The 27,883-nt window shown below is 38.9% G+C and overlaps 1 protein-coding gene across 5 annotated transcripts; it reads right to left on the bottom strand.

Annotated features, from left to right (window-relative positions):
* Nucleotides 1-304: 304 nt before the first annotated feature.
* Nucleotides 305-27,510, bottom strand: LOC308406209 (uncharacterized protein). Of its 5 annotated transcripts, XM_080897078.1 has the most exons (31): nucleotides 27,491-27,510; nucleotides 26,114-26,981; nucleotides 24,961-25,213; nucleotides 23,033-23,061; nucleotides 22,111-22,393; nucleotides 21,844-21,884; nucleotides 21,262-21,535; nucleotides 20,377-20,424; nucleotides 20,046-20,089; nucleotides 19,390-19,672; nucleotides 18,974-19,017; nucleotides 18,135-18,417; nucleotides 17,582-17,625; nucleotides 16,386-16,662; nucleotides 15,016-15,063; nucleotides 14,685-14,728; nucleotides 14,029-14,311; nucleotides 13,613-13,656; nucleotides 12,770-13,055; nucleotides 12,217-12,260; nucleotides 11,640-11,913; nucleotides 11,208-11,257; nucleotides 11,046-11,119; nucleotides 10,655-10,869; nucleotides 10,292-10,542; nucleotides 10,061-10,189; nucleotides 9,031-9,166; nucleotides 7,985-8,014; nucleotides 6,323-6,370; nucleotides 3,897-3,944; nucleotides 305-1,211 (listed from the first exon to the last, which is right to left on the bottom strand). In XM_080897078.1, exons 3-31 carry the CDS (start codon nucleotides 25,202-25,204, stop codon nucleotides 949-951), a joined length of 4,161 nt encoding a protein of 1,386 aa, XP_080753204.1. In that variant the 5' UTR covers nucleotides 25,205-25,213; nucleotides 26,114-26,981; nucleotides 27,491-27,510; the 3' UTR covers nucleotides 305-948. The 5 variants fall into 5 exon arrangements, with proteins under 5 accessions (XP_080753204.1, XP_080753205.1, XP_080753206.1 ...); XM_080897079.1 differs by lacking the exon at nucleotides 27,491-27,510 and having other exon boundaries at nucleotides 11,046-11,116; nucleotides 26,114-27,403; XM_080897080.1 differs by lacking the exons at nucleotides 7,985-8,014; nucleotides 27,491-27,510 and having other exon boundaries at nucleotides 26,114-27,400.
* Between the last annotated feature and the right edge of the window lie 373 nt (nucleotides 27,511-27,883).

Raw genomic sequence — 27,883 nt, 5'->3', positions numbered from 1 at the left:
TAAATGATCGATTTATTTATTTGCCCCGTTTACTCATCCCTTGTCCTCGGTTACAATGGGATGTCCGCATATGTGGACAACAAATGCAAAACATCATTTAAAATCTTGTGCAGAAATTGTTCCCAGTGTTTTACCATCATATTTTTTGAATGAATATTCTGATTTTCTGCCTCCCCCTTCCCTCCATAATGTACACTGCATTATTATTTGAATAAATCATTTGATAAAAATGAAGATTTTATTTCAAAGATTAAATTATAAAACGTTTTAATTAATCATCAAAATGAACAAGAAAAACATGAGTTTAATTTTGGTTTATTTTTTTAAGGACAGTAAATCTTTGTCACTATGTTTCAAGTTACAATAAGATGATGACATTGAAAAAGAGATTAATGAGGCTTTGGATGATTTATGGATAAAACTCATTCAGCTTCACGGCCCCGAGGATTCATAGTAATGCGAAAGGTACCCCTCTGCGTCCTTATGAACGCTCAGGATTCTTAATTGAAGCACTCCCCTTTTTATTCTCTTCGCGGCCCTAACCCTAGCATTAACCATCACCTTACATTTATCAATTTCAACCCGCTCTCACGCCTGGGAACGAGTAACATAGCGACGATTTGTCACATATATGTTACGTTTTGGGATGAAACGTGTTTGGATAAAAACATGGCTGATGACATCGCTGATTCATTTTTAACATATATAACATTTACATTTTTTTAATATAAAACTTTCAAATATCCATAGTTTTTCCTGTAAAATGGATCAATTAAAGGAGCCACTGAGGAGCAAATGCAACACATAGAACAGTTTTTACAAAAATGTAAGTGTAAAATAAAACCCCCACAAAGAAAAGGCATCTATACCTTTTTAATGTAATCATGTCATGTTCTGGTAGATATCGGTAGATCTATATTTGGTCTAAAAACTGTTTTTTCAACACATTTAATCCTTTTCACTGAGCTCTTTAACGAGAAATTTCTCATTTGCCAAAAGGATGTCATAGAAGATCTTTTTGCAGGCTGCACTAGCTTGCAGGGGACCACTGTAGAGCTCCCTCATCTTCTCCCGAGTGGTAGACAGAGCTCTAATTCTGGTATAAGTTCCTTGGTTGATAACTTCATTTTCTAGGAGCTCATCCAAAATGGGTGCGATGTTGCTCACTCTCTGGATCAGCTGGACTCTGTGTTTGTCCACAAAGTTCTTGTCTGGAGAAAGAAAGGGAAAGAAATGGAAGAAGTTAAGGGTTGTTTATCATCTGAAGTTTTTATTCACTTTATTCTCAGCTTTCATAACAAAATGCTTTAAAAAATTCGCACTTATTTCATAATTAAAATTCATTAAATGTTAAAAACACATTCGTTCCTTTTGGTCGACTATTTAAAAAGAACATAAATGACATCTTTCCTTTTTTCATCCAGACATTTAAAGATTATTGTATCTAGTTAATGTTGCAGTCTTCTCTTTTATTATCAGGAAATGAGGAGCTGCATGAGCGTGCATCTGCTTGGCAGTTTCAAGGCCTCGGGCACAAAGGTGAGAAGTAACGAAGTACAAATACAAATGTATTTTACCCGAGTCTTATTTTTTCTCACTACTTTTTACTTTTACTCCCTGCCTTTATAAACAAATATCTGTACTTTCTACTTCTCACATTTTCTAAACCGGCTCGTTGCTTTAACGCATTTTAGTCGAGTTATTATTTCGTCACTGCGAGCCTCCAAACATCCAAACGATTTAAACCTGAAGAGAAACACATGGTAGGCGGTCCTGTTCGATTATTATTCACCAGAGGATGGTGAATGATAAAAAGAGAAAGTGCGACTGCCTCCGTCAAGAGCCAAGAAAGAGATACAGACAAAGGCAGTTACAGGGAGGCGAGTCTCCCCACCAGCAGCTTAAACTGATTTCTGGTGATTACTGGGTAATACTCTACAGTAAAACAGACCCCAAACCTTTAAACCAGTCCAGTATCTCCTGTATAAGGGGTCATCTCAGCTCTAACACAACATAAATACTTATTATATATATGTAATATATGTAATTCTCTAACCTGCAACGTAGCCAGAAACTGGATGACACGTTTAATGTAAGGAAAATTGGAATATGGACGCTTGATGTCATTGTTTGATGTATCAGAGTTTAATAATGAGCTGTGTCATCTGATTAAACAGGTGTAGCCGTCATGTCTGAGATTTGGTTTCAGACCATTTCAATGCAATTTCAGAATAATGTTGAAAAATGTGTTTTGAAATCTGGAATAAGCTACGTTCAACTGCGCCCTGCCATACGGGGTCACTGCAGATGTTTGATTTGGCAGTTTTACAGCCGATACCCTTCCTGACATAACACAAAGGGGGATTTGTGCCTCTGACTGGAATCAAACCAGCATCCTTTCCTCTCCAAGTAAACCATACTTCTGTTCTATGGAGCTCTTTTCTAAAACCTTTCTGTAATAAATGGTGCCATTTTGTTTCTTATCACAAGCTGATACCTAACAGCATCAGCTCCAGATCATCCTGTCTGTCTGTGCTAGTTTGTTCTTTGTCCCTCCTTCAGTTTTTGTTAATTTGGGTTGAACCCAGGACTGTATAGGCGTTGGCTGAATAGCAGTGGTGTTCACCTTGGGGTGTCGGTCAGAACACACAGGACGCACAGATAAAGGTTATACCGTCTTTACTGTGATTCCTCAGCTTAACAGCACAGTACAGCAACACAGTAATGCAACCGCAGGCTTACAGAGTGGTGAGGGGTGTGTGTGTGGTCTGTGAACAGAACATATACAGAATACTGAATGTAATAAACATCTAAGTCATGAATTATGATGCATTAGCGTTCTTCGAATCTAACCAGAACTACAAATGGGAATTCCTATATGAACATCTACATGCACGAGCTTCATACACTACTCCAAACCCTTACAGTACATGACATTGATTGCCAATACCACCAACAACAATATATCACAAACACCAAATCGTTTAGCTTACAGCTAGCAGGTATGTAGCATAACAGGTAGCATTAGTAGCATGAACTAGCCACATAGCGAACGGGTCGATACACATTGCACTTCTACATCCACTAAATGTCTAATTGGCATAAAAGACTAAAACTGTCCTTTCCAGGCATGGCTCCACGTCTACTCACAGTTCTTTAGCGACGCACACAACTCCCACCGTGTGTAGACATCCCCTGCAGAGTCAGTCTGCCAGGCGGCTCTTGCTATGTGTTAGCTCCAACTCTGATCACTGGAACATGTGCTCAATAGTGCAACTGTGCTCTCTCGCCACAAGGCGCCCCCCCCCCCCCCCCCCCCCACACACACACACACAGCTGACAGCCTTTCCAACAGTTTTCCTTTACTAATGTTAAAACACACCATTTCCGAAGTTATTTCCTTGACCAAGGTTCTTATAACCTTGACAAAGAACCTTGGTCAAGGTTATATGTAACATATAACCTTGACCATCACTGGTAACTTTGACCTTGGACGCTAACAATGAAGGTTAAGGTCAAACCATAATCAAGTAAAAAAACAAAAATCCATATCCAGTAATACGACATGTGAGCAGCATGGAAGGAGATGTGCAACACACTTTTTATTTTTTCAGTTCACAATGATGCCATAAAGTTTTGACAGCTTATAGAAGCCAAAGATTTCAGCCAATTCTGCTCCAATCACATGGGTGAAGATGATCAAATACACCATCTTAGTATGCAATACTTCAAGGTCAAAGGTCAGGGTCATGCCATACAGGACAAAGCTTCAGTTTCAATTTAATCATCTCTAAAATTTAAAGCAACATCTTAGTCATTGGGGAACATAAGTACAGTTAGTATTGATCAGTTTTCTGTTTCATTATATAAAACTGAGTTAATATTGATGAACCTACCAGCCGACTGAGAGCTGACAGCAGCTGCTCCCACTGAGGATCCTGCAGCTGTTAAAAATAACAAGGAAAGTTTTTAATTTCTTAAATGTTCAAACATTTTAACTTTCATTATGCCAGCAAACTGAAACATTAGAGACTCAGTGCCACCAAATTAAAACAATTAAATAACTACACCAAAGGATATTCCACTAAACTCTGGTCTACTTTAAAAAAAAAAAAAAAAAAAAGAAGAAGAAGAAAACAGTTTATAACAGTTTGTGCGCTCACTGTCAGAAATGTCAAACTACAAAGTTAGTACTGATGTACTAACTTGGTTTTAAAGCCTTTACTTTAAAATATACGCCGTCCAATAGCTGAGCTTCATCTTACAGAGAATGATCAAAGCTCATGTAGAAAGAAACAAACAAATGAACAAAAGGTTTTCTCCTTCATCTCTGTCAAACAAAGCTGTATGACACGCTTCCAGCTGTTAGTATCATGGTTGCTAGGCAACCTGGGCAGCGCAACGGAGGCTAGACCGTCCCAATACACAAGCCTCGCACTTCCAGCCTTAGCGGTCTTTGAGTACGCGGCCCTTCAGGATCGTTGAGGCTGCGTACTTTAAGGCTGCAGACCCTGAATTGGGATACAGCCTCTAACTGCTTTGTGTGGGTGTGGTGTTCTCTCTCCGCCTCCTCTTGCTCCACCCTTTCTCGCTCCTCTATCCCCAGGACACAGCTGCTGTTCATTGGCCTCGTTCTCGTTTACACCCTGGGCCCGGTCAGCAATCACCTCTCTGAGGTCATATAAGCTGGGGATGAACTGGATGTGAGAGTGTGGTTTTCTCCGCTTTGTGTTCTTGATGTGTGGAGTTGTGGAAGCAGTGTAGCTGCTTCATGTGAGTAGTGTGGGCTTGTTGGCCTCAACACAGTAAAGCTAGCTGCTGCTAGTGACAGGGTGAGCTTGTGGGCCCCTGGAAGTGCCTCCTCGTGGTGTGGAGTTTTTTGTTTGGTTGTTGTGTTCTTTGTTTTTGCAACCTTTTTCTTTTTCAGGTGTTATTGGTAAAACGGCGTTGCCGGCTCTTTATGTTAAGGTTCTCTATAATAAAAACTACCTTATTTACTACACATTTTTGTCTGTTCTCCTTTCATTCTGTTCTGGACCCATTTGTTACCAGGCCCCCCACACACACCCCTAGACCTTCATCGTGGGGATGTAACAAAAATAAATACATGATACATAATAAATGAAACAACTTTTCTCTGTCACAAAATGCCCAATTAAGGATAAAACTCTATCCCACCTGTCTTCAGTCAAGTCAGGGACACCAGTTCAGAGCTGCAAACAATAGATATCTGAGAATATCTCAAACTGATCGTCCTCATGTCCACAGAGCCAGCAGCTTCATATAGAAAATGGCACTATGTGGTACAGTTCTATATTTGGTATTTTACCACAAGTTCTGTTGAATTCTTTAACATCTAGAAACATTCGTTAACTGGTGCTAAAAATCTGGTGGTAAAAGTAGAACTGACTCGATTTGTGCATTTTGACAGTCCAGTCAACAGCATCAGTAGATTTGGAAAAGCTGGTTGGTGCCATTGTTGAACAAGAGCTTATTCATTCATTCCCTGGCATTTTGCAGTACTTCAAATATGAGGTCAGCAACCAAAGGGAACCCACCACAGCCAAACACAAAGTGCAGTCCTTTTTATACACAAATCATGTGAAACATCTAACCTTGTACTTTACCACTTCTTTGGTTTTCATCTGAAAGTGAAACAGATGAACCAGTAAAAATACAGAAACACCGTATTTACTGGGCTGATCTACCAGTAGGCGTTAGCTTTAATAATAACTGTCGTCTAGCTGAATACAGCCACAGATGATGTCGTCTTCACTGCCCTGCACTCTCTCTTCATACATGTGAAATATAACAAACTCTCTCTCAGCAGGCTGTTTGTGAAGCTGACTGGCAGACTCGTCACTCTGGTCTTCAGGAACACATTGTGCAACTGGATACTGGACTTCCTGTCAAACAGGCTGCTGTTCAGATTGTTAATCTTCATGAAGTTAGAAGACAACACAACCATCATCACTCTGTTGGAGGAAATCAGCTGTTCAGGAAAAAGCCTGGGACTCACAAACCCCTCCAGCATGATAAGGAAGTGATTCACAGAGGGCTGAATACATGAATATTATATTTATCTCTGTAAAGAAATAAATATAAGCAGGATTGAGTTTAGTGACTCGCTGCCACCGAGAGCTGAGAGACTGAGAGCTCCTCCTTTAGAATGAAAACTTGAAGACAGAACAAAGTATGTAAGCTAACGAAAAGTAAAATTGTGGCGGGAGAAAAGGTGTGATTGACGGTTCACTAGGATTCATCAGCGTTCTATGTGTCACATTATATAAAACCACAGAACAGGTAACATTGATGAACCTACCAGCCGACTGAGAGCTGACAGCAGCTGCTCCCACTGAGGATCCTGCAGCTGTTAATAAATAACAAGGAAAGTTTTTAGTTTCTTAACAAATGTTCAAACTTTTTAACTTTCATTATGCTAGCAAACTGAAACATTTTTCAGTCTTTCAATCAATTTATTGGGAAAACCAGGCTCCCAGTATACAAATTGGTGTCCATCACCACGGATGGTTTGCCACTCAAATGGATTCACTGCCAGGTGCAGGGAGGACAATGTTATTCCGGATTTCCTCAATTACCGCTGCATAATACACCAACAAGCGTTATGCGCAAAATTGCTCCACATGAAAGAGATAATGGATGCAGTCGATACATTCACATGCTACCCTTTTTGGGAAGATGCAGAGGTTGATTCACTCGCATCAAAATTTGAAACACTGTGTAGCTGTTGGCATGATGATATTGTTTATATAATTTAGATCATTTCTTTATCTTGTCAAGGTCCATGTCATCGTTGTAAATTGTTTAAGCTGTACATTATTTATGTCATTTTATGTAGTTCAAGTTATGGTGCTTTTATTTTTAAGGTCAAGCCTGCTTACAAGTCTTGTTGTCTCCTTTTTGGAAGCCTAAGAAAACACCTGCAAGCAGGTAGCAAGAATGAGCCGTAATGCTCTTTATTGAAAGTTAAGTGGAATGGACTTTAACTAGACACTTATAAGGAACCCTCAGAAGAATGGGGAGTAATTCCCTTTTTGCAGCATGCAGCCAACAAGGTATTTATTGATTTTATCTTTGTTTTCTTGTACAGTGTCATTTTAGGTGCTGTGTCTTACGTTGAGTGTTTATTTTGTTAATGCTGTGTAGTTTCCACAGTGGCTTAGGAGAGAAGTCTTCGAATGAACCAATGAAGAAAAACAGGTGAATTATACACTGTTTCACCGGAATTTTTCTGAAATAGAGGATGAGATTTTGACACTAAGCTGAGTTTAAGTCCAGGGCTAACGGACAGTTCTGGAACTTGCAGAGGAAAAGTACCCCAACATTAGGAAATGTGTTACCTCCTTGACTGCAGCTGCACTTATTCATGTGAGTCAGCCTTTTCCCAGAAGATTATTAAGTCCAAATACCGTTCCACCATGACTGATGATTATTTGAAAGTGTACTTGAGGCTGACTATCAGCAGCTACCGTCCAGACTGTGCATCCCTGGTTGATTCCATTCAGTGCAAGTCAGCAGAGTAAGGTAATATCAAAAAATGTACAGAGTTGTGTTGTGTAATATGGGTTCATACAGTTATGCAACATGCCTGAATGAATACTCCATATGTTTATAAATAAATATATGTTTTGCATTTTCATAGTAGGTCAATCATTTTGACTTGGTCATTTCATAAGTCGCTCGCATGCTGAAAAAGTGTGTGCACCCCTGATTTAAATTCTCAGAATTCTAAATGAAGTCCTCTCCTCCTCAGGCACAAGTTGCAGCAGTATGAAATACGACCAACAATTAACAGTGGAGTCATTAAGCGCTGGAATTGGGCTATGGCATGGATGAGCAACGTCTCTGGATTAACAACAAATTTTGGTAAATTTTGGTAAACTTGTGAAATTTAAACCAAAGAAAACTCACTACTGTAAAATGTTAAATGCAGTTATTATACAAATAATTTGAAATATCTTACCTTGTGCTTGATCAGTGCTTTGGTATTCGGCTGAAAATAATCAAGGAACATAAAACGTATAAATATAAAATTTTAAAGAAACTTTACTCCAATCCATCGGCCATATTTAAGTATTTTGTTATGATCTTTAATTTGTGTTGTTTCTCATTTTAATCTTCAATATTTTATGTTGTAATTTAATATATTACGCTCTATAAATTCATCCCGCTTTGTTCTATTGTGTTGTTTGTAGGTGTAATAAAACGGTGTGCACTGGGCCACCGTGTGGTGATGAAAGGTTTTCAATTTAAACTTAATTCATATTCAAATGTAACAAATAATAAATCTTCACAAAAAGTATAGTTGTGATCATTTTGATATTTGTTAGGTGGAGGAAATCTGGTATTTTCAGTGATTGTTCTGCATGATATACAGCACATTTACATGAACATTTTGGGACATTTCTAGTTTGAAACTGAATGAGAGGCTCGGTGATCAGGAAAGGCCCCACATACCATAAACATCTCACCAAATATAAGTGTAAAATAACGTTTTATAAAATCCTTGCACACTGACATTTCCAACAGAATCTATGCTCAGGTAGATTATTTGGTCTAAAGAGGTTTTTTCACCATTGTATGTTTTACTTTGCACTGAATTCATCGATTAGATGTTTCTCATTTTCCAAAAGGATTTTATAGAAGATATCGTTGCATCTTTCTGTCATGGGCAACACTTTTCTGACCGTCACTGTTTATAGCTGTTTTAGGTATAATATCAGGAAAATGTCAACGGGGCTCCAACCAGAGAAATCTGCTCTGTAGTTTTGGGTTTTGCGTGGAATAAATAACATGTTTCCTGTTTTACATTCGCCTTGTTTCTTCCTACAGAATAAGACACAAACTATCTTAGAAAAGGACGAGTCAGAAAATGTACGTCCTGCAGAAGCGGCAAAGAAGGACCGAAGATTGCTGCTACATATAGCTTACTGACAATGTTGAGCTAACATGTAATTGTACTCATTTAATACAATAAAGTGATGATAAATTTGAAAATGTAAAGTTAACCTTTTCGAACTGTACAGGTCCATACTGGCTGAAGATCTTTTTTTGATGTGAGTTTAAGGTGGAAGTTTCCATCTGGATTTTCAGTGTAAACTTCAAAGAAATTTGGCTTTCCACTTGGATATCTGAGCTTTAAATCCTGTTAAAGAAAGAAAGAGCAACGGGAAAGAGAGAGGTATGGTATGGATATTTGTAAGTTACTATTTCTGCCTTTACTACTCCACAGTGATATTTCAAAAGCTGCAGCTTCAGCAGGTTCTCAAAGCTTTCCACCTTCTCTCGTCCACAAATGGACTGCTGGTCTGCTGGCCTATGGTTCATGCATCTGATCCAGTTCCAGCATCATCCTGTATCCATGTTTTCTCTCATCATTCATGTTTTTTCTTTTCCTGGTTCAAAGTCACTCAAATGTTAAAGTCCTGGTAAGTCAGCATATAGCTGGTGGTGTATCAAAGCCTTTTGTATCTTTTGTCATGTTTCTGCTCCTGCTAACAAGCGTTTCACTCTCTGAGCTTCATCAAACTTCAATCTCTTCTGTCTGCTCTCCATTCACCATCCAGGACTCCAGCCTCTGATGTAGGCTCGGTCTCTATTGTGCTTGCTTTTCCCTCACCCTACCCTTCCCAACCTTCTTTTTGCTACGATCACTTAGTATATCCTATTTATTATAATATATTACACTCATTTTCTGTGCTTTGGTCATGCTTGAGCTAACAATACTGTTTTCATTCTATAGAGTCAAACTTCCCTGCCACAGTAAGATTGCTCTTACTGTTTTGGGGGGTCCTGTCCTAAATCCTAACACTGCAATCAAGGTTCATCAGCGTTAAATCACCAAATAGATTCGTTCATTTTTCTATCTCAGTAAATCATGTTCACTTCTTCCAGATCAGCTCTTCTTATTGAATATTTACTGAATCCTTTCTTTGCTCAGTAAAATGCATGAAGGCTGCTGAAGACAGCTGGACTATTTATTCTCAGCCTATTATGCAAATATGTATTTGGAAAGAAATGAAAGCATTTCAAACCATACTTCAGGACAGATTTCTGCACCATCCACATCTGCTGTTAGTGTGAAACGATCAAGAATTTTCAAGGACTTCTCTGGATCTGGCTTCAGGATAGCTTTGTATCCATGGGGCACTTCCCTCTGCTTCATTACCTGTGAAGAATAAAGTGCAAAGATACTAAAAAGCCATGTTTTATATATTAATTTATTCATTCTTCTGAATTCTGCCTATTATACTGTGAAACATGTAATAACCTGCTGTAGCCCAGGATCACGTGGGATCAGATAAACATGCAGTGTGAGGAAAGCTGTGTTGGTCTGATAGATCAACACGTTGCAGCCAATTTTCACAGGAATGCCGAGTTTCATCAGGACCGCTCTCGGAGAGAAAATCGGCTCAGTTAACTTGACATGTGTTGGTGTGACCTCAGACACTTTTTCCACAACATCTCCACAGTCATCTATGTGAAGGACTGCAAACGTGTCCAATATGTCAGGGATGTCATCTGCAGGAGAACACAACAACACAAACATGGTGAGAAGAACAGTTTATAACAGTTTGTGCGCTCACTGTCAGAAATGTCAAACATCTGAAAGTCTTCCTTCATGTCCTCTTACCGATGCAGATCCAGTGTGGCAGGTGAACTTCATTTAACTTCCCAGCAGTGACTGTGACGTCCATCAGAGGACCTGCAGGCATGTATTGTCTGCTCTCCATCCTCTCCATGTGTCCCTCCCAAGATCTAAACTGGTACTGAAAGCTGGTCTTTCCCTTACAGACCCAGCGCAAGCCCGAGACTCTGCATTCAAAGTGTCCTGCTGCAGACTGAAGGCTGAAACAGGAATTAAATACACACTCATGAAGGAACAACAGAGTGAATGGAAACACAGAGAGTAGTCGTGTGAATCGGATGCAAAATGAAGAATTTCCTCTGGGAATAAATCCAAAGCTGAACTGTTTCCTGTAGTTCCAGTTTGCTGTGCTGCAGCATTCAGGAAGTTGATTTACCTGTAAGTTGGAGCCTCGTCTGCATCTGTACTGTTCACCTCAGGTTCAAGTTTAGTCCAATCACTGCAGTCCTGCTGCAGAGGACAGTCTCTTTAGTCAATAAGTACACATGTTTATAAAGAAAGAAACTTTAGCAATAAATGGATGAATGGAAGGGATTACCGTCAGGCTCTGACAACCTTCAAGCTCTGAACTTCTTTCAGTTTTTCGTCCTTGTTGAGACACAAAGAATTCAAATGAATGATGTTATGCTGACATATAAAATCATCCTCTAACTGTCCACATGTTTGCTGTTTGATCACTTTATGCTGTGCAGTGCTGCTTCAACATCAGAACAACATGTTCAGCAGGACGTGCAGCTGAGTGACGTCTAAGATGATCAAAAGCTGATGAATCCAAATATTCTCACCAGTGATGTCAGAACAAGACAGAGACAGAGAGAAAGGTTGGATTCAGCTCTGATCATTTATGCAAAGTTATTTTTGTACGTCTGTTGTGTTTCCTGTTTATTTTAATGTTTGTTGATTAGAAGTTGTTTAAACAGGTTTATTGTAAATTATGAAAATCTGTTTATTAAACTTTGTTTGGTCTCACCTGAGCTGCTCTCTGACAGCCTCAGCATCAGATCAGGTCTGTTCATGTCTGTTAAAACCTCCATGGTCGCCTCCACAGACTGACGACCAAGTTTATCCACCATCAGATCCACAAGGTCTTCTGTTCTGTTTGTATACCAGTACCTCTCCATTTGTGGCAGGCTCATCTTAAAGCACGTGAACGGCAGCAACTGCTTGAATTTCTTTAGATCCTTTTGACTAAATTCATTCAGTGTTTCCAAGAGAATCTGTCTAACAGCTTCCCGTTCTTTTACCTGTAAAACCAAAACAATGTATTAAGTTACTGTATAATATCTCTGTTGGACAATTTAAATATTTCTCTTTATTTAATTTCCAGAGAAACTGTAGTAGAAATATCAAATATTAATAAAAAAAAGATGTCTTCATTAATATTTATATGTTTTAGAATAATCACTGAAGAGACAGCTGGCGGTTTTGATATTTACTTCACTCTCTTTATGAACTGCAAAACTTCAAGTTTCATAAGAAAACATTATTTCATTTCTATCAATACTAAAAACTATTTTTTGTAAAAGCTGAGTTAAAGTCACACTCACTCTCTTCAACAGTGCAGCTCCATGTTCATCCACAGAGTGTTTCTCTGAGGAGGAAAGACATTTACCATCAACTCTGAGGATTCAAACATCATCACACATCCAAGTAGAATCAGCCTTCAGACGACACAGATGATTTAAAAGAGAAAATCATGTGAAACTAAATAAAATGACACAAGAACCCAACAAAGAAACCCTCCATCCTGTCCAACCAAAGTAACTGGGGGTTCCCAGCTGTGATAATGAGAGAGGGTACACCTGTCCACCTCAGGTTTTAAACAGACAGACAACCTTTCACACCCACATTTAATTTAGAACCAGCAATAAAGCCAACAAGCATGTGTTTGGACTGGAAACCAGAGCACTCTGAGGAAAAGCATGCAGGCACAGGGAGAACATGCAAACTCCACACAGAAAGGTTCCAGCCAACCAGGAGGCTCAAACACACAACCTTCATGCTGTGAGGACACAGTGCTAACCACTGCACCACCATGACACCAGCAACACAAAAACCTGTTGATGACACAGAGTTTACACTCATGCATGTTGGTCTTACCTCTGGATGCTGAGCTGCTCTCTGGTAACTTCTGCACCAGATCAGTTCTGTTCATGTGCATGAAAACTTCTCTGGTCACCTCCACAGACTGATGACCAAGTTCATCCATCATCAGATTCATTATATCTGCTCTGGTTGATGATGGACTCAACCTATATGAGAAGAATGACAGATTCCTCCAAGGAAGGATCGTCTGCAGGAACCTCTTAAATTTCTTGAGCTCCTCATCACTCAAATCATTCAAAGTTTCTAAAAGCAGATGTTTAACAGCTGCCATTGTTGCCGCCTGGAACAATAAACACAATCACGGGGTCACATATTTATTTAGCCAAACACAAGCGCCTATTTACTAGTTGTGGTACGTTTATGAAAAAAATGAAGAAAATCTAAAACTGTGATCCACTTTTATGGGTTTGAATACTTTTTCTTTACAGGCTGCAGTTCTTCTCTCACTGTGCAGATAAAAACTGAAATATATCCATCAAGAATCTTTCCCTGATTTCACATCATCTTTCATTCTTTATTAATATTTGTAAGTAGAATAAAGTTTCCTGTTTAATCTGAAAGTGTTTGATGTTTTCAGATTTCTCTGTCCTGTTGAAGAGTCAGGACAAATGTACATGCTGACACTTCCTCAGCTCATCCTCAGTGGTAAAGACATCCTGACATTAGTGTTGCAGAAAATTACTGCTGAAGAAGACAAACTGAATGAAGCTTCAGTTTGTCACAAACATCCAGCAGAAATCATGAGAAAAATGAGTCAACATGAGAACTGATGATACTTTAGTCCTCTGACTTTCAGCCTGCTGTCTTGTACTGAATCAGAGATGTGACATGACTCACTTTGTGGATCAGTGCAGAGCGTCGTTCATCCACAGAGTGTTTCTCTGAGGAGAAAAGTGCTCAAAGTCACTCATGACAAACACATTTAACAACTAACTGACAATTATTCAGGAAATATGACTTTGGAAAAATGGACAATATGCAGAATTACACTGAAACCTCCTCAGCAATAATAAACAGTATGAAGGAGTCATTTTTACTCCTCCTCACAAAGTATTTGGATTTAATCTGGTCTCATTTTTATGTATTTATTGAAGTAGATTTTTCCAGAACAGCCATAAAATATGTTTTAAAGATGTGTTTTTTTGTCTTTATTACAAATATTATTTATAAAGTCAAAGAAGACTTTAGTCAGACGTTTATGAGACATGAAAACAGTTTTATGACTTTAATGAGTTTTGATTTTGTTGTCTTACTTCGAGGCAGTGAGCTGCAGTCTGACAGCCTCTGAGCCAGATCAGTCCTCTCCATCTTCTTTAAGACCTCCATGGTCTTCTCCACTGACTGTTGGCCGTAAATCAGCACCATCAGAAACACTGTGTCCTGCAGGTTTGTCCACTTGTACCGCGTCAATGAGAAGTCTGAGTCAAATTTGCGATGAATTCGTCGCAGGGTCCAGTTGAACTCATGCAGCTCCAGCTCATTGAGACCATCCAGAGCTTCCAGCAGCAGCTCAATAACAGACTCCATCGTTTCTACCTGGAAAATTCAAAGAAAATGTTCATGAGATAAATGTGACATTTCTCACTTTCAGGTTTGTTTGTTTTCTCATCAACACTTTACAAATGTAGATGTGTTTAGATGACATCATCCATCACATAAGGTGATGATGTCATTGGTCATCTTTGTCACAATGATCACAAACAGCTGATTAACAATTATTCTGCTTCTGTTAACAAGTTCAGGACTTTTCTGACCTGCTGCAGACCTCCCTCACTGCACACGCTCAACTTATCAAACTTTGACTTTTCCAATCAAAATCAAATCATTTGTTTCTATTGAAGATTTCTATCCTGTGTTTATGAAATGAAAGCTGGATGATCTGAAGTCAGACAGATGTGACATGACTCACTTTGTGGATCAGTGCAGGCCAACGTTCATCCTCAGAGTGTTTCTCTGACAGAAAAGAAAGATTAAAAGCTTCATTCATGACTGATTTAACATCAGTGTTAATAATCAGACACTTTGAAATAACTGATGCTTTGATTTCATTCTGATGATCCTTGTAAGTTGGATTAATAACAACATTAAACTTGTTAACATGAAGTCATATTTGATGGGAAACTATCAACGTGTGAGGAAATGATCCAGTTCTGTTTCATTCAGTAATTCTTCTTCTTCATCTTCTTCATCTTCATATCAATGAGTGTATTTATTGATTCATGTGTTTTCTGGACACTGACCTTTCTCTGTTTCCTCCACATCAAATCCTTCAGCTGATGATCCTGCAGCTGCAACACATTGAATACAAACTGTAACTACATGACACAGACACTGTGTGTGTCCTTTATGTGTGCTCATCCTGAGTATAACACTGAGTCCTGACAATAAAAAGCTTTAATATTTCACTTTCAGCTGTGCTGACTGAAGGCAGGAGGAGGCCATAGTTACACAATCACAGAGAAATCACTGAAAAGACTTTGAATCATTTACCTCATACAGGTCGTCTGTCTCCATAGTGGAGTTTCAATCAAAGCTAACATAAAGATCCATTTACAACACAAGACTGATATTAATGAGCTCAAAATGCAAAAAACAAAGAAAAATATTTTCAAAGGAAAGAAGTTCAAAGAGCTTTAAAACAACATTTACTAAAGAAAGTCACTGATTCAATAAGCTGAATATTTTTACTTTAAACATTGAAATATGAAAACAAATCTGTTTAATTTTACTGTGTTTGTACAACCTGAATGTGTTCATTTATCAACGTCTGTCCAAAATAAATCAGAGGAAACAAATTCTTTCATTTATAAATGATAATAAAGTTTATATTATGCAGTTCTTGTTGTGAGTTTCTCTGATAGGTTTTGATTTAATTCTTTAGATTTTTTTTTTTTACTGTAATGTGTGATATTAGATGTTACGGCCCTAGCAGGGCCTCCTCCTGAAGTTGCCTGTGTGGGCGTGTCCTACCATCTCTCCTGCCTTAGGTGACACCTTTTTCTTTTGTACAGCTGACTCTGTTCAGCAATTAAAGGTATTTAAGGGCAGAGAAAGGTGAGCTCTGGTGCCAGAGAGCCATGTTAGCAGTTGCAGCTAGTGAGCTGTGTTTTGTGACTGTTTGCTCCTGCTCGGTGGAGAGAAGCGTATTTGGTGACTAACCCGTTTTTCTTTGACTTTTCAGTAGTACTGACCAACGTCTGAGTTTTGGTTTGTTTCTTCAAATTGTGATAGCAGCTCGTCCGTCTCTTTTAGTTGAGTTATTAATAGAAACTGTAATAAAACTCTTTCTTTTAACCATTTTGTCTCTTTGTTTCCTTTTTCTGATCCGGACACTTTTTGTCACTTTCCCTCATCGCCTGAACCCTTTTAGGTGAACATAACATTATATTTAAAATCCTTCCACGCACAGTTAAGAATAATCCCAACATATCTGTTGTATTAATTTATGCAGCTTATGATTATTGTACAGCTGTCCTTCTTGGCCAGGACACTCTTGTAAAACAGATTTTTAATGTCACAAGTTTATTTTTTCCTGGTTAAATAAACTTTAATGAATAAATAAAATGTATTAAAGTTATTACAGAAACTCTGACAGATTATTTCCTCTTACCTTTGAGTCCTGAGCTGCTCTCTGACAGCCTCTGCACCAGATCAGTTCTCTGCATGTCTGTTAAAACCTCCCTGATCACCTCCACAGACTGATGACCCCATTTATCAACCATCTGTTTCACTAGTTCATCTGTCATGTTTGTATATATCTGTATTCGTGGCAGGCCCATTTTGAAGCGCGTGAACTGCAGCAACAAATTGAATTCCTCGAGATCCTTTTGATTCAAATGTCTCAGGATTTCCACAAGAATGTTTCTAACAGCTGTCGGTGCTACTTCCTGAAAAATACAAAGCATTTATTAAGTTACTGTCATTTCACTGTGGGGAGATTTAAAGTTTGATTTCTCTGAACTTCCTCAGTGTCTCTGAAGTAGACATGTAGAATATTAGAGCTGCATGATTATTGGAAAATCAAAATCACAATTATTTCGTTCAGTATTGATTTTTCTGACAGACAATTGCGCTCTCGTGTAAACAGAACATTTCCACATCTGTACAATTCTCCTTTCTCGTCTTCCACCTCTTTATTTATGTATTTATTGTGTGTGTGTGTGTGTGTGTGTGTGTGTGTCTGTGTGTGTCCCTTCACTTTGCATTTTAAATATTGCTAAATTGTGCTCATTTAATTTGTATAGACAAAATCAAGATTAAGTTCAAACTAGTTGTGCAGCTTTTTAAATTTTAATAAAACCCATAAAAAATTTACAATTAATAATATTCTTCAGAATGATCACTGAAGGAACAGCTGGTAACATCTGTGGTGCTGATGATGTTTACCTCGCTGCCTTCATGAAATGTTTTTATGTGTCTGTAAAACTTTGGTCTCATAAGACTCCCTCTCCATCAGGACTAAAAACTAAATGTTCTCATTTCTCTAACTGAATGTTTGTGTTTTGATTTTTTAAAAAGTAAAGTGAGTGCATGAAATGTGGAAATGGATATTTTAGGACTTTTGATGTTGAAGATTTTCAAAGACAAAGAAAAATCTAAAGATGTCATTTCCTGGTTTTATCGTCAGTAGTAGATCCTTCACTCTGTCGTCAGTGGAAACATTATTGCTGCAGACTCCACATTAACACTGTGAGAAGCATCCAGTTTCAGAGATGCTTCGTCTGTTTCATCGTGTTTAATGTTCAAGATGAGGATGATTTACAGCCTGAATCTACTGAATGAAAGCTGAGTTAAAGTCACACTCACTCTCTTCAACAGTGCAGCTCCATGTTCATCCACAGAGTGTTTCTCTGAGGAGGAAAGACATTTACCATCAACTCTGAGGATTCAAACATCATCACACATCCAAGTAGAATCAGCCTTCAGACGACACAGATGATTTAAAAGAGAAAATCATGTGAAACTAAATAAAATGACATAAGAACCCAACAAAGAAACCCTCCATCCTGTCCAACCAAAGTAACTGGGGGTTCCCAGCTGTGATAATGAGAGAGGGTACACCTGTCCACCTCAGGTTTTAAACAGACAGACAACCTTTCACACCCACATTTAATTTAGAACCAGCAATAAAGCCAACAAGCATGTGTTTGGACTGGAAACCAGAGCACTCTGAGGAAAAGCATGCAGGCACAGGGAGAACATGCAAACTCCACACAGAAAGGTTCCAGCCAACCAGGAGGCTCAAACACACAACCTTCATGCTGTGAGGACACAGTGCTAACCACTGCACCACCATGACACCACCAACACAAAAACCTGTTGATGACACAGAGTTTACACTCATGCATGTTGGTCTTACCTCTGGATGCTGAGCTGCTCTCTGGTAACTTCTGCACCGGATCAGTTCTGTTCATGTGCATGAAAACTTCTCTGGTCACCTCCACAGACTGATGACCAAGTTCATCCACCATCAGATTCATTATATCTGCTCTGTCTGATCGCCTCAACCTGTTTGAGAAGAATGACAGATTCCTCCAAGGAATGATCGTCTGCAGGAGCCTCTTAAATTTCTTGAGCTCCTCACGACTCAAATCATTCAAAGTTTCTAAAAGCAGATGTTTAACAGCTGCCATTGTTGCCGCCTGGAACAATAAACACAATCACGGGGTCACATATTTATTTAGCCAAACACAAGCGCCTATTTACTAGTTGCGGTACGTTTATGAAAAAAATGAAGAAAATCTAAAACTGTGATCCACTTTTATGGGTTTGAATACTTTTTCTTTACAGGCTGCAGTTCTTCTCTCACTGTGCAGATAAAAACTGAAATATATCCATCAAGAATCTTTCCCTGATTTCACATCATCTTTCATTCTTTATTAATATTTGTAAGTAGAATAAAGTTTCCTGTTTAATCTGAAAGTGTTTGATGTTTTCAGATTTCTCTGTCCTGTTGAAGAGTCAGGACAAATGTACATGCTGACACTTCCTCAGCTCATCCTCAGTGGTAAAGACATCCTGACATTAGTGTTGCAGAAAATTACTGCTGAAGAAGTCAAACTGAATGAAGCTTCAGTTTGTCACAAACATCCAGCAGAAATCATGAGAAAATGACTCAACATGAGAACTGATGATACTTTAGTCCTCTGACTTTCAGCCTGCTGTCTTGTACTGAATCAGAGATGTGACATGACTCACTTTGTGGATCAGTGCAGAGCGTCGTTCATCCACAGAGTGTTTCTCTGAGGAGAAAAGTGCTCAAAGTCACTCATGACAAACACATTTAACAACTAACTGACAATTATTCAGGAAATATGACTTTGGAAAAATGGACAATATGCAGAATTACACTGAAACCTCCTCAGCAATAATAAACAGTATGAAGGAGTCATTTTTACTCCTCCTCACAAAGTATTTGGATTTAATCTGGTCTCATTTTTATGTATTTATTGAAGTAGATTTTTCCAGAACAGCCATAAAATATGTTTTAAAGATGTGTTTTTTTGTCTTTATTACAAATATTATTTATAAAGTCAAAGAAGACTTTAGTCAGACGTTTATGAGACATGAAAACAGTTTTATGACTTTAATGAGTTTTGATTTTGTTGTCTTACTTCGAGGCAGTGAGCTGCAGTCTGACAGCCTCTGAGCCAGATCAGTCCTCTTCATCTCCTTTAAGACCTCCATGGTCTTCTCCACTGACTGTTGGCCGTAAATCAGCACCATCAGAAACACTGTGTGCTGCAGGTCTGTCCTCATGTACCACATCCATGAGAAGTCTGAGTCAAATTTGCGATGAATTCGTCGCAGGGTCCAGTTGAACTCATGCAGCTCCGGCTCATTGAGACCATCCAGAGCTTCCAGCAGCAGCTCAATAACAGACTCCATCGTTTCTACCTGGAAAATTCAAAGAAAATGTTCATGAGATAAATGTGACATTTCTCACTTTCAGGTTTGTTTGTTTTCTCATCAACACTTTACAAATGTAGATGTGTTTAGATGACATCATCCATCACATAAGGTGATGATGTCATTGGTCATATTTGTCACAATGATCACAAACAGCTGATTAACAATTATTCTGCTTCTGTTAACAAGTTCAGGACTTTTCTGACCTGCTGCAGACCTCCCTCACTGCACACGCTCAACTTATCAAACTTTGACTTTTCCAATCAAAATCAAATCATTTGTTTCTATTGAAGATTTCTATCCTGTGTTTATGAAATGAAAGCTGGATGATCTGAAGTCAGACAGATGTGACATGACTCACTTTGTGGATCAGTGCAGGCCAACGTTCATCCTCAGAGTGTTTCTCTGACAGAAAAGAAAGATTAAAAGCTTCATTCATGACTGATTTAACATCAGTGTTAATAATCAGACACTTTGAAATAACTGATGCTTTGATTTCATTCTGATGATCCTTGTAAGTTGGATTAATAACAACATTAAACTTGTTAACATGAAGTCATATTTGATGGGAAACTATCAACGTGTGAGGAAATGATCCAGTTCTGTTTCATTCAGTAATTCTTCTTCTTCATCTTCTTCATCTTCATATCAATGAGTGTATTTATTGATTCATGTGTTTTCTGGACACTGACCTTTCTCTGTTTCCTCCACATCAAATCCTTCAGCTGATGATCCTGCAGCTGCAACACATTGAATACAAACTGTAACTACATGACACAGACACTGTGTGTGTCCTTTATGTGTGCTCATCCTGAGTATAACACTGAGTCCTGACAATAAAAAGCTTTAATATTTCACTTTCAGCTGTGCTGACTGAAGGCAGGAGGAGGCCATAGTTACACAATCACAGAGAAATCACTGAAAAGACTTTGAATCATTTACCTCATACAGGTCGTCTGTCTCCATAGTGGAGTTTCAATCAAAGCTAACATAAAGATCCATTTACAACACAAGACTGATATTAATGAGCTCAAAATGCAAAAAACAAAGAAAAATATTTTCAAAGGAAAGAAGTTCAAAGAGCTTTAAAAGAACATTTACTAAAGAAAGTCACTGATTCAATAAGCTGAATATTTTTACTTTAAACATTGAAATATGAAAACAAATCTGTTTAATTTTACTGTGTTTGTACAACCTGAATGTGTTCATTTATCAACGTCTGTCCAAAATAAATCAGAGGAAACAAATTCTTTCATTTATAAATGATAATAAAGTTTATATTATGCAGTTCTTGTTGTGAGTTTCTCTGATTTAATTCTTTAAATTAATTTTTACTGTAAGGTGTAATATTATATTTAAAATCCTTCCACACACAGTTAAGAATAATCCCAACATATCTGTTGTATTAATTTATGCAGCTTATGATTATTGTACAGCTGTCCTTCTTGGCCAGGACACTCTTGTAAAACAGATTTTTAATGTCACAAGTTTATTTTTTCCTGGTTAAATAAACTTTAATGAATAAATAAAATGTATTAAAGTTATTACAGAAACTCTGACAGATTATTTCCTCTTACCTTTGAGTCCTGAGCTGCTCTCTGACAGCCTCTGCACCAGATCAGTTCTCTGCATGTCTGTTAAAACCTCCCTGATCACCTCCACAGACTGATGACCAAGTTTATCAATCATATTATTCACTATTCCTCTTCTGTCATCATTCAGTTTGATTTGTGGAAGACTCTTCTGAAAACAAGTGAACTGCAGGAACAACTTGAATTTGTTGAGATCCTGATCACTCAAATCCTCCAGTGTTTCTAGAAGCACATCTGTAACAGCTGCCATTGTTGCAACCTGGAAAATTCAAACATTCATAAAGAAAAAATGTTTCCTCACTGAGAAAATTACAGATTTATGTTTTTGTAGCTGTTTTAAACTTTGAATGTTTTCAATGTTTTCTCTGAAACACTTTGTTTTCTTTTATTATCTTATTTATTAAGATGTATTTATGTAAACACACTTTTTAATAATCTTTGATTTTAAATCTAAAAACATTTCTGTGACAACTGTTTAATCTAAATGATGAAATTATGATTTTCAAACTGCATCTTATTGAATCAAAGCTGAACTCTGCAGAGTCAGACAGATGAGACGTTACTCACTTTATGGATCAGTGCAGACAGATGTTCATCCACATGTTTGTCTGAAAAAAGAGAAATTAACAGAAATAGAAATAAGTGTTTAATAAAAGCTAATCGAGCTTTAAAAAAATACACAGAGATCAAAAAAAAAAAGTTACATTTAAACCTGCTGAACATCATTTTCTGCTCGTCAACAATGCTCTCTTTGCTCTGTAAATCTGACTGTTTCTAATATGAACTGAAGCAGAAACACTTTTATGATTTTAACATGTTTTGTCTTTATCTTACTTTGAGCTTCTGAGCTGCTGTCTCTCAGCCTCTGAGCCAGATCAGTCCTCTTCATCTCCTTTAAAACCTCCACGATCTTCTCCACTGACTGTTGGCCAAAAGTCCTCACCATCAAAAACACCACGTCCTGCACGTCCTGCAGGTCTGACATCTCAGACAGACTCATGAGGCTCATTGAGCCACGTTTTCTTCTCAGGATCTCGATGAAGTCTCTGACCTCGCTGCCTCTCAGATCAGCCAGTGTCTCCAAAAGCAGCTCAATAAGAGACTCCATCGTTTCCACCTGGTAAAAACAGAGGTCACATGACAGCGATGCACCATTCAAATATCTGTTTGATTGTTAATCAACAGAAACATTTTAGTGTGCTAAAAATAAATTCATGTTTGAATCCAATTCCTTCTAAAAACCTGAAAAGATGACCTTTGACCTTCAAAGCTGCATCTTTTTAAGGTCATGACCGGTCGACCAGATGTCGAGCAGAAAATAACCTCCATGAACATCTGGTGCTCGGTGGGTACCTGCTTGGATTGGTTTTTTATTTCTTGGCTCATTTTTTCCTCTTTTTGAAGGATTTAATTTTCATGAACAGGTTTGTGACTCTGTTTTACTGCCTGACTGTAACTCTGTCAAAGACTGAGCTACAAAAACTGCAGTGAGTCTCCTGATTTTACAAACAGAGGGGAGCTTTAACTGCTCGCATCTTTACTGATAAACAGAAAGACTTGAATTTAATCTGCTTTTAAAATGTAAATAAGGTTTAATATTTCTATACCAATCATGTATAAAACTCATGTGTACATGACAAAGCTGCAGCTTGAATTTCATGTGTATGATTTGTGTTTAAGATGAAGATCATTTTCAGTCTTCATCTACTGAATCAAAGCTGAACTGTGTGAAGTCGACTGATGTGACGTTACTCACTCTCTGGCTCAGTGGAGGAAACTGTTTGTCTGAGGAGAAAAGAAAGAGAAAAAGTCAGATTAGAAACTGTTTTATCATCAGGCTTTATGAGGATTTAGAACATGAAAGATTTCACATCAAAGTGACACTTAAACCTCGTTAACTCGTTAATAATGATTTTAGAGAGAGGCCTAACTTTGTGAATGAGAGCACACACAGGATACTCTGATCACTTTTATGTGTGTGTATATATACTCACACACATATATAAATATACACTACATGTCTTTGAACGTGACGGGAGTCGACTCCAGACCGGGCGTTTCTGTCCAATGAGGGTCCCAGGCTGCCTCTCCCATGCTAACCAACCGTAACTTGGACATAACTTGGACATTCCCAGATAGACTTAAAGGAAACTCATTTCTGTTTGTATCCATAATCTCATTCTTTCAGTCCTCAGAGCTTGTGACCATATGCATGGGCAGGAACATAGCTCCACCTACAAATCTAAAACATCAGGGCCCGCTCTCTCCTCACCAGGGCAGATCAGCAGAGCATCCACATCACTGCAAACACAGCACTAATCTATCTGTCAGTCTCCTGCTCCACTCTCCCCTCCCCTGTGAACGACACCCTTAGATACTTAAACTCCTCCAAATGGGGGAACTCGTCCGTGACCTGGAGTGAGCACTCCACCCTTTACCAGCTGAGAACCATGGCCTAAAACTTGGAGGTGCTACTTTCACCCACTTGTTGCACATTCAGATTCAAACTGCCCCAGTGAGAGCTGGAGGTCGTGACTCCATGAAGCGCTTTGTCTCTCCAAAGCGTGCTGCACATGCGTGTCTGTTACATGCTTCCTTGATATGGGTTGCGTGACCAGAGAACTCCAGCTCTCTCAGGTACAGTAGATGCAGCTACGTCTCCAACATTCTGATAACTTCTAGTCTGGAAAGTTCCCCATCCAGACGATGAAGGCAGTGATGGCATCTGAGTCTTTCTTCTTTATAAACACTGACAGATACTAGATACTGTGTGTTACTTTAATTTAGGACCAGCTGCAACTGAATAAATTCACAATACAGTTAATAAGTCCCATTTATTAAAACTGTAAAGGTGGAATTGTTTGACTGGAGTCCTCTGACACCTACAAACATTTGTATTTTTAAAGAAGCACCAATCAAAGCAGAAATAGAAAATTGTGTGAAACATTAGCAACAAACTAACAAATTCATTAAAAATTTAAATGATAGAAAAAAACACATCTGTGAGGTATGACAAAAATCTACCACAGACTTCAGTCAGTATGATGAGGGTTAATAGTGACATAATTATAACCTGTAGAGCTGCTTGAAGACTTTCCAACCATGTTGAATGATGTTGGATGTTTTTGTTCTGATCGGATCAAAATACTGTAACTGAGCTTGTGTAACAGTGTTTATGGTGTGTGTGATTCCATAATAACCACAATGGATTTGTGATGTTTATTGGCTCAATGGCGCCCTCTCTCAGAGGCAGTGGATCACTGCACTGTGTGGGATCATTAGGTATCAGCACGTGTGCGACCACTATACAGAGCATGTGACCTCTGTAGCTGTCTAACTGTTAATAAGAAGAGTTTCAGTGGTTTGTTGTAATTGTGAAGTCCTGAAACAGTCACATAATATCACTGCACACCGGCTATAAGCTGCTATTATTTTGTAGTGTGCTGTGTTTGAGCCTCCTGTAATGAGCCAGCCTGCCTGACCTGCACATATTCTGCTCTAATCCATGTTATAAAAAGCAGCACAAAAATATAAACGTCTTTGTTCATCATTCACTACACAACACAGAGTCAAGAGATTTTTCTATCAGTCAGCACCTGGTTTCATATGAATGTGATAAACTATGTGCAGTATTCTCACATATTTAATTCTTTGTTCTCTTATTTGTGGTTCCTGAGGTGATACCTGATAATCTCTGCACCAGATCAGTCCTGTTCATCTTCATTAAAGCCTTTCTGGTCTCCTCCACACTCTCTCCTCTGTACGTCTCCACCATCAGCTTCACTACATCCTGTGTGTTTGCTGTTTTCAGTCGGCCCCTTGGCTCGGATGATAGATCTTTCTCCAGTTCAATGAGTGACTTGAACTCAGCAAAGTCCTCTGGACTCAACTGGTTCAGTGTTTCAATGAGCAGCTTCTTAGTCGTCATAGTTACCACCTGGAAAATGAAGAAATCCTATTATACATGAAGGACAGCATGTCTGCTGTTTGTTCATTTGATGGATGGAAACGGACTGCTTTGTATTTCACTAATGACAACATTACTGACATGGACGTTTGTTACTTTTCCATCACCCAAATGAAAACTGTGATTGGACGTGAACGTCAAACATCAGCTTGAACCTTGAATAAAATTGAGAGGATTCGTTTTTGTCCCCAAAAGGACGTTGAGTTGTTTCTAAATAGCTGCAGAAAAAGTTACACTGGGAAGTAATAAATGAACCAGTACAATGTCTTGATGCATTCTCAATCATCCAGGAAAGTAAATCTCCAAGCTAGTGGAGCTGATCACAGCCACAGAAACAGCAATTCGTAACAACAATATTGCAGAAGTGGAAGCAGAGCAACTACGGACGAAAGTTTCGGCCTGTCTCAGCAATGCAAAGCCCCCAGCATCCAACATCACCATGGAGGAGAGGAAGGCACTCACATCACTTAGTGATGACAACAACATTATCCTCCTTCCAGCAGACAAGGGTAGGTGCACAGTATTGCTAAACCAGAAAGACTATCATGAGAAGATCTTGTCACTACTCAGTGATGAAAATACTTATGAGCCCCTGAAACGAGACCCAGGAAGTGGCTACAGCAAGAGGGCGATAGACTGTCTGAAGCCTTTTGAAACCGCCACAACCAGAACTCTACCGTGACCGAGACCTCCGGTTCTTTCCCACAGAGCTCTGCACCTCTGCTTCAAACCAGCAACAGTCACATGATCTAATGTAACTTATTATTGTATCTCATTCCCTGTTACACACACATGAAAACAACTCCAACAAGGAAGCAGAACTACGAATGTGAACTTCCAGGAGGAAGCAGAACTTAATGCCGCGCTTACCTTCAATACTTCATGTAAAATGTGAACACCAGGAATCACTGCTGATGGAAAATCATTCTTCAGTGTTTGTGAAGCAGCTTAGTGTGAGGCACTGTTCTCCCGCTGCTTTCTCTCACTTTCTGTAAACGCTGAGGCGGAAAAACTTCCGCTTTTCTGCGTCTCTCTCCTCCCAGCTGTCAGCCCGCCTGAATAACGGAGGCGCCTTGATGCGACTGTTGTTCTAATTTTGCGCCATAGAAATAAACCGAGTTGAAATAGATGTTACCGCCTTTCCATCAACGTTACCTTTGGCTCAGGTATGAGTAGAAAGAGTGACGTCGTGTCTCTTTAATCAGTCTCTGCATCTCCAAAGCAACAACGGATACACCGAGTTTAATAAATACTGAATCCGTTAATAATAATAAAAAGTTCCATAATCCAAAGTAAGCATCACATTCACATGCTAACTAGAGCTACTTATGTCTGACTGAACACTCTTAAGCTGTAATTTACCACAGACGGTATAAATCTTTAATACTGTGTGTTTCTGTTATTCACTAAACATCTGTCAACGATCAGGAAGACCTGCAGTTTCCTGGAGAGCCAACAGGGGGCGAAACCAACCCACTGAATTAACAATGGTACAGGGAGGGACGCTGGTTTGAGGGCGGAGTCCTTCACTCTGTCGTCAGTGGAAACATTATTGCTGCAGACTCCACATTAACACTGTGAGAAGCATCCAGTTTCAAAGATGCTTCGTCTGTTTCATCGTGTTTAATGTTCAAGATGAGGATGATTTACAGCCTGAATCTACTGAATGAAAGCTGAGTTAAAGTCACACTCACTCTCTTCAACAGTGCAGCTCCATGTTCATCCACAGAGTGTTTCTCTGAGGAGGAAAGACATTTACCATCAACTCTGAGGATTCAAACATCATCACACATCCAAGTAGAATCAGCCTTCAGACGACACAGATGATTTAAAAGAGAAAATCATGTGAAACTAAATAAAATGACATAAGAACCCAACAAAGAAACCCTCCATCCTGTCCAACCAAAGTAACTGGGGGTTCCCAGCTGTGATAATGAGAGAGGGTACACCTGTCCACCTCAGGTTTTAAACAGACAGACAACCTTTCACACCCACATTTAATTTAGAACCAGCAATAAAGCCAACAAGCATGTGTTTGGACTGGAAACCAGAGCACTCTGAGGAAAAGCATGCAGGCACAGGGAGAACATGCAAACTCCACACAGAAAGGTTCCAGCCAACCAGGAGGCTCAAACACACAACCTTCATGCTGTGAGGACACAGTGCTAACCACTGCACCACCATGACACCACCAACACAAAAACCTGTTGATGACACAGAGTTTACACTCATGCATGTTGGTCTTACCTCTGGATGCTGAGCTGCTCTCTGGTAACTTCTGCACCGGATCAGTTCTGTTCATGTGCATGAAAACTTCTCTGGTCACCTCCACAGACTGATGACCAAGTTTATCCACCATCAGATTCACTACATCTGCTCTGGTTGATGATGGACTCTGTGATTTGTATGACAGACTCATCCAAAGAAAAATTGACTTCAGGAATCTCTTGAACTCCTCGAGCTCAAATCATTCAAAGCTTCCAAAAGCAGTTGTTTCACAGCTGCCACCATTGCCACCTGGAAAAGTCATTCAATTTGCAGGACATTTATTTATTTATCCATTTTATCCAAATAAGCTCTTTTAGAAAGTTCAGTATGATTTCTCATAATCACAAAAAAGCAGAAATCATGAGAAAAATG

The sequence above is a fragment of the Rhamphochromis sp. 'chilingali' genome (assembly GCF_963969265.1).
Source record: "Rhamphochromis sp. 'chilingali' genome assembly, chromosome: 11".
Lineage (NCBI taxonomy): Eukaryota > Metazoa > Chordata > Actinopteri > Cichliformes > Cichlidae > Rhamphochromis > Rhamphochromis sp. 'chilingali'.
Note: the sequence above shows the minus strand (reverse complement) of the source record. Positions and strands in the feature narration are given on the sequence as shown.

Bases quoted from the DNA above. Each gene is read 5' to 3' on its own strand.
- LOC308406209 (XM_080897078.1), bottom strand. From the start codon at position 25,204: ATGACGACTAAGAAGCTGCTCATTGAAACACTGAACCAGTTGAGTCCA. The intron at 19,673-20,045 runs GTGAGTCATGTC...TGAATTTTCCAG, and splicing joins GGCCTGCACTGATCCACAAA to GTAGAAACGATGGAGTCTGT. The intron at 10,870-11,045 runs GTAAATCAACTT...TTCCTGTTTCAG, and splicing joins GACGAGGCTCCAACTTACAG to CCTTCAGTCTGCAGCAGGAC.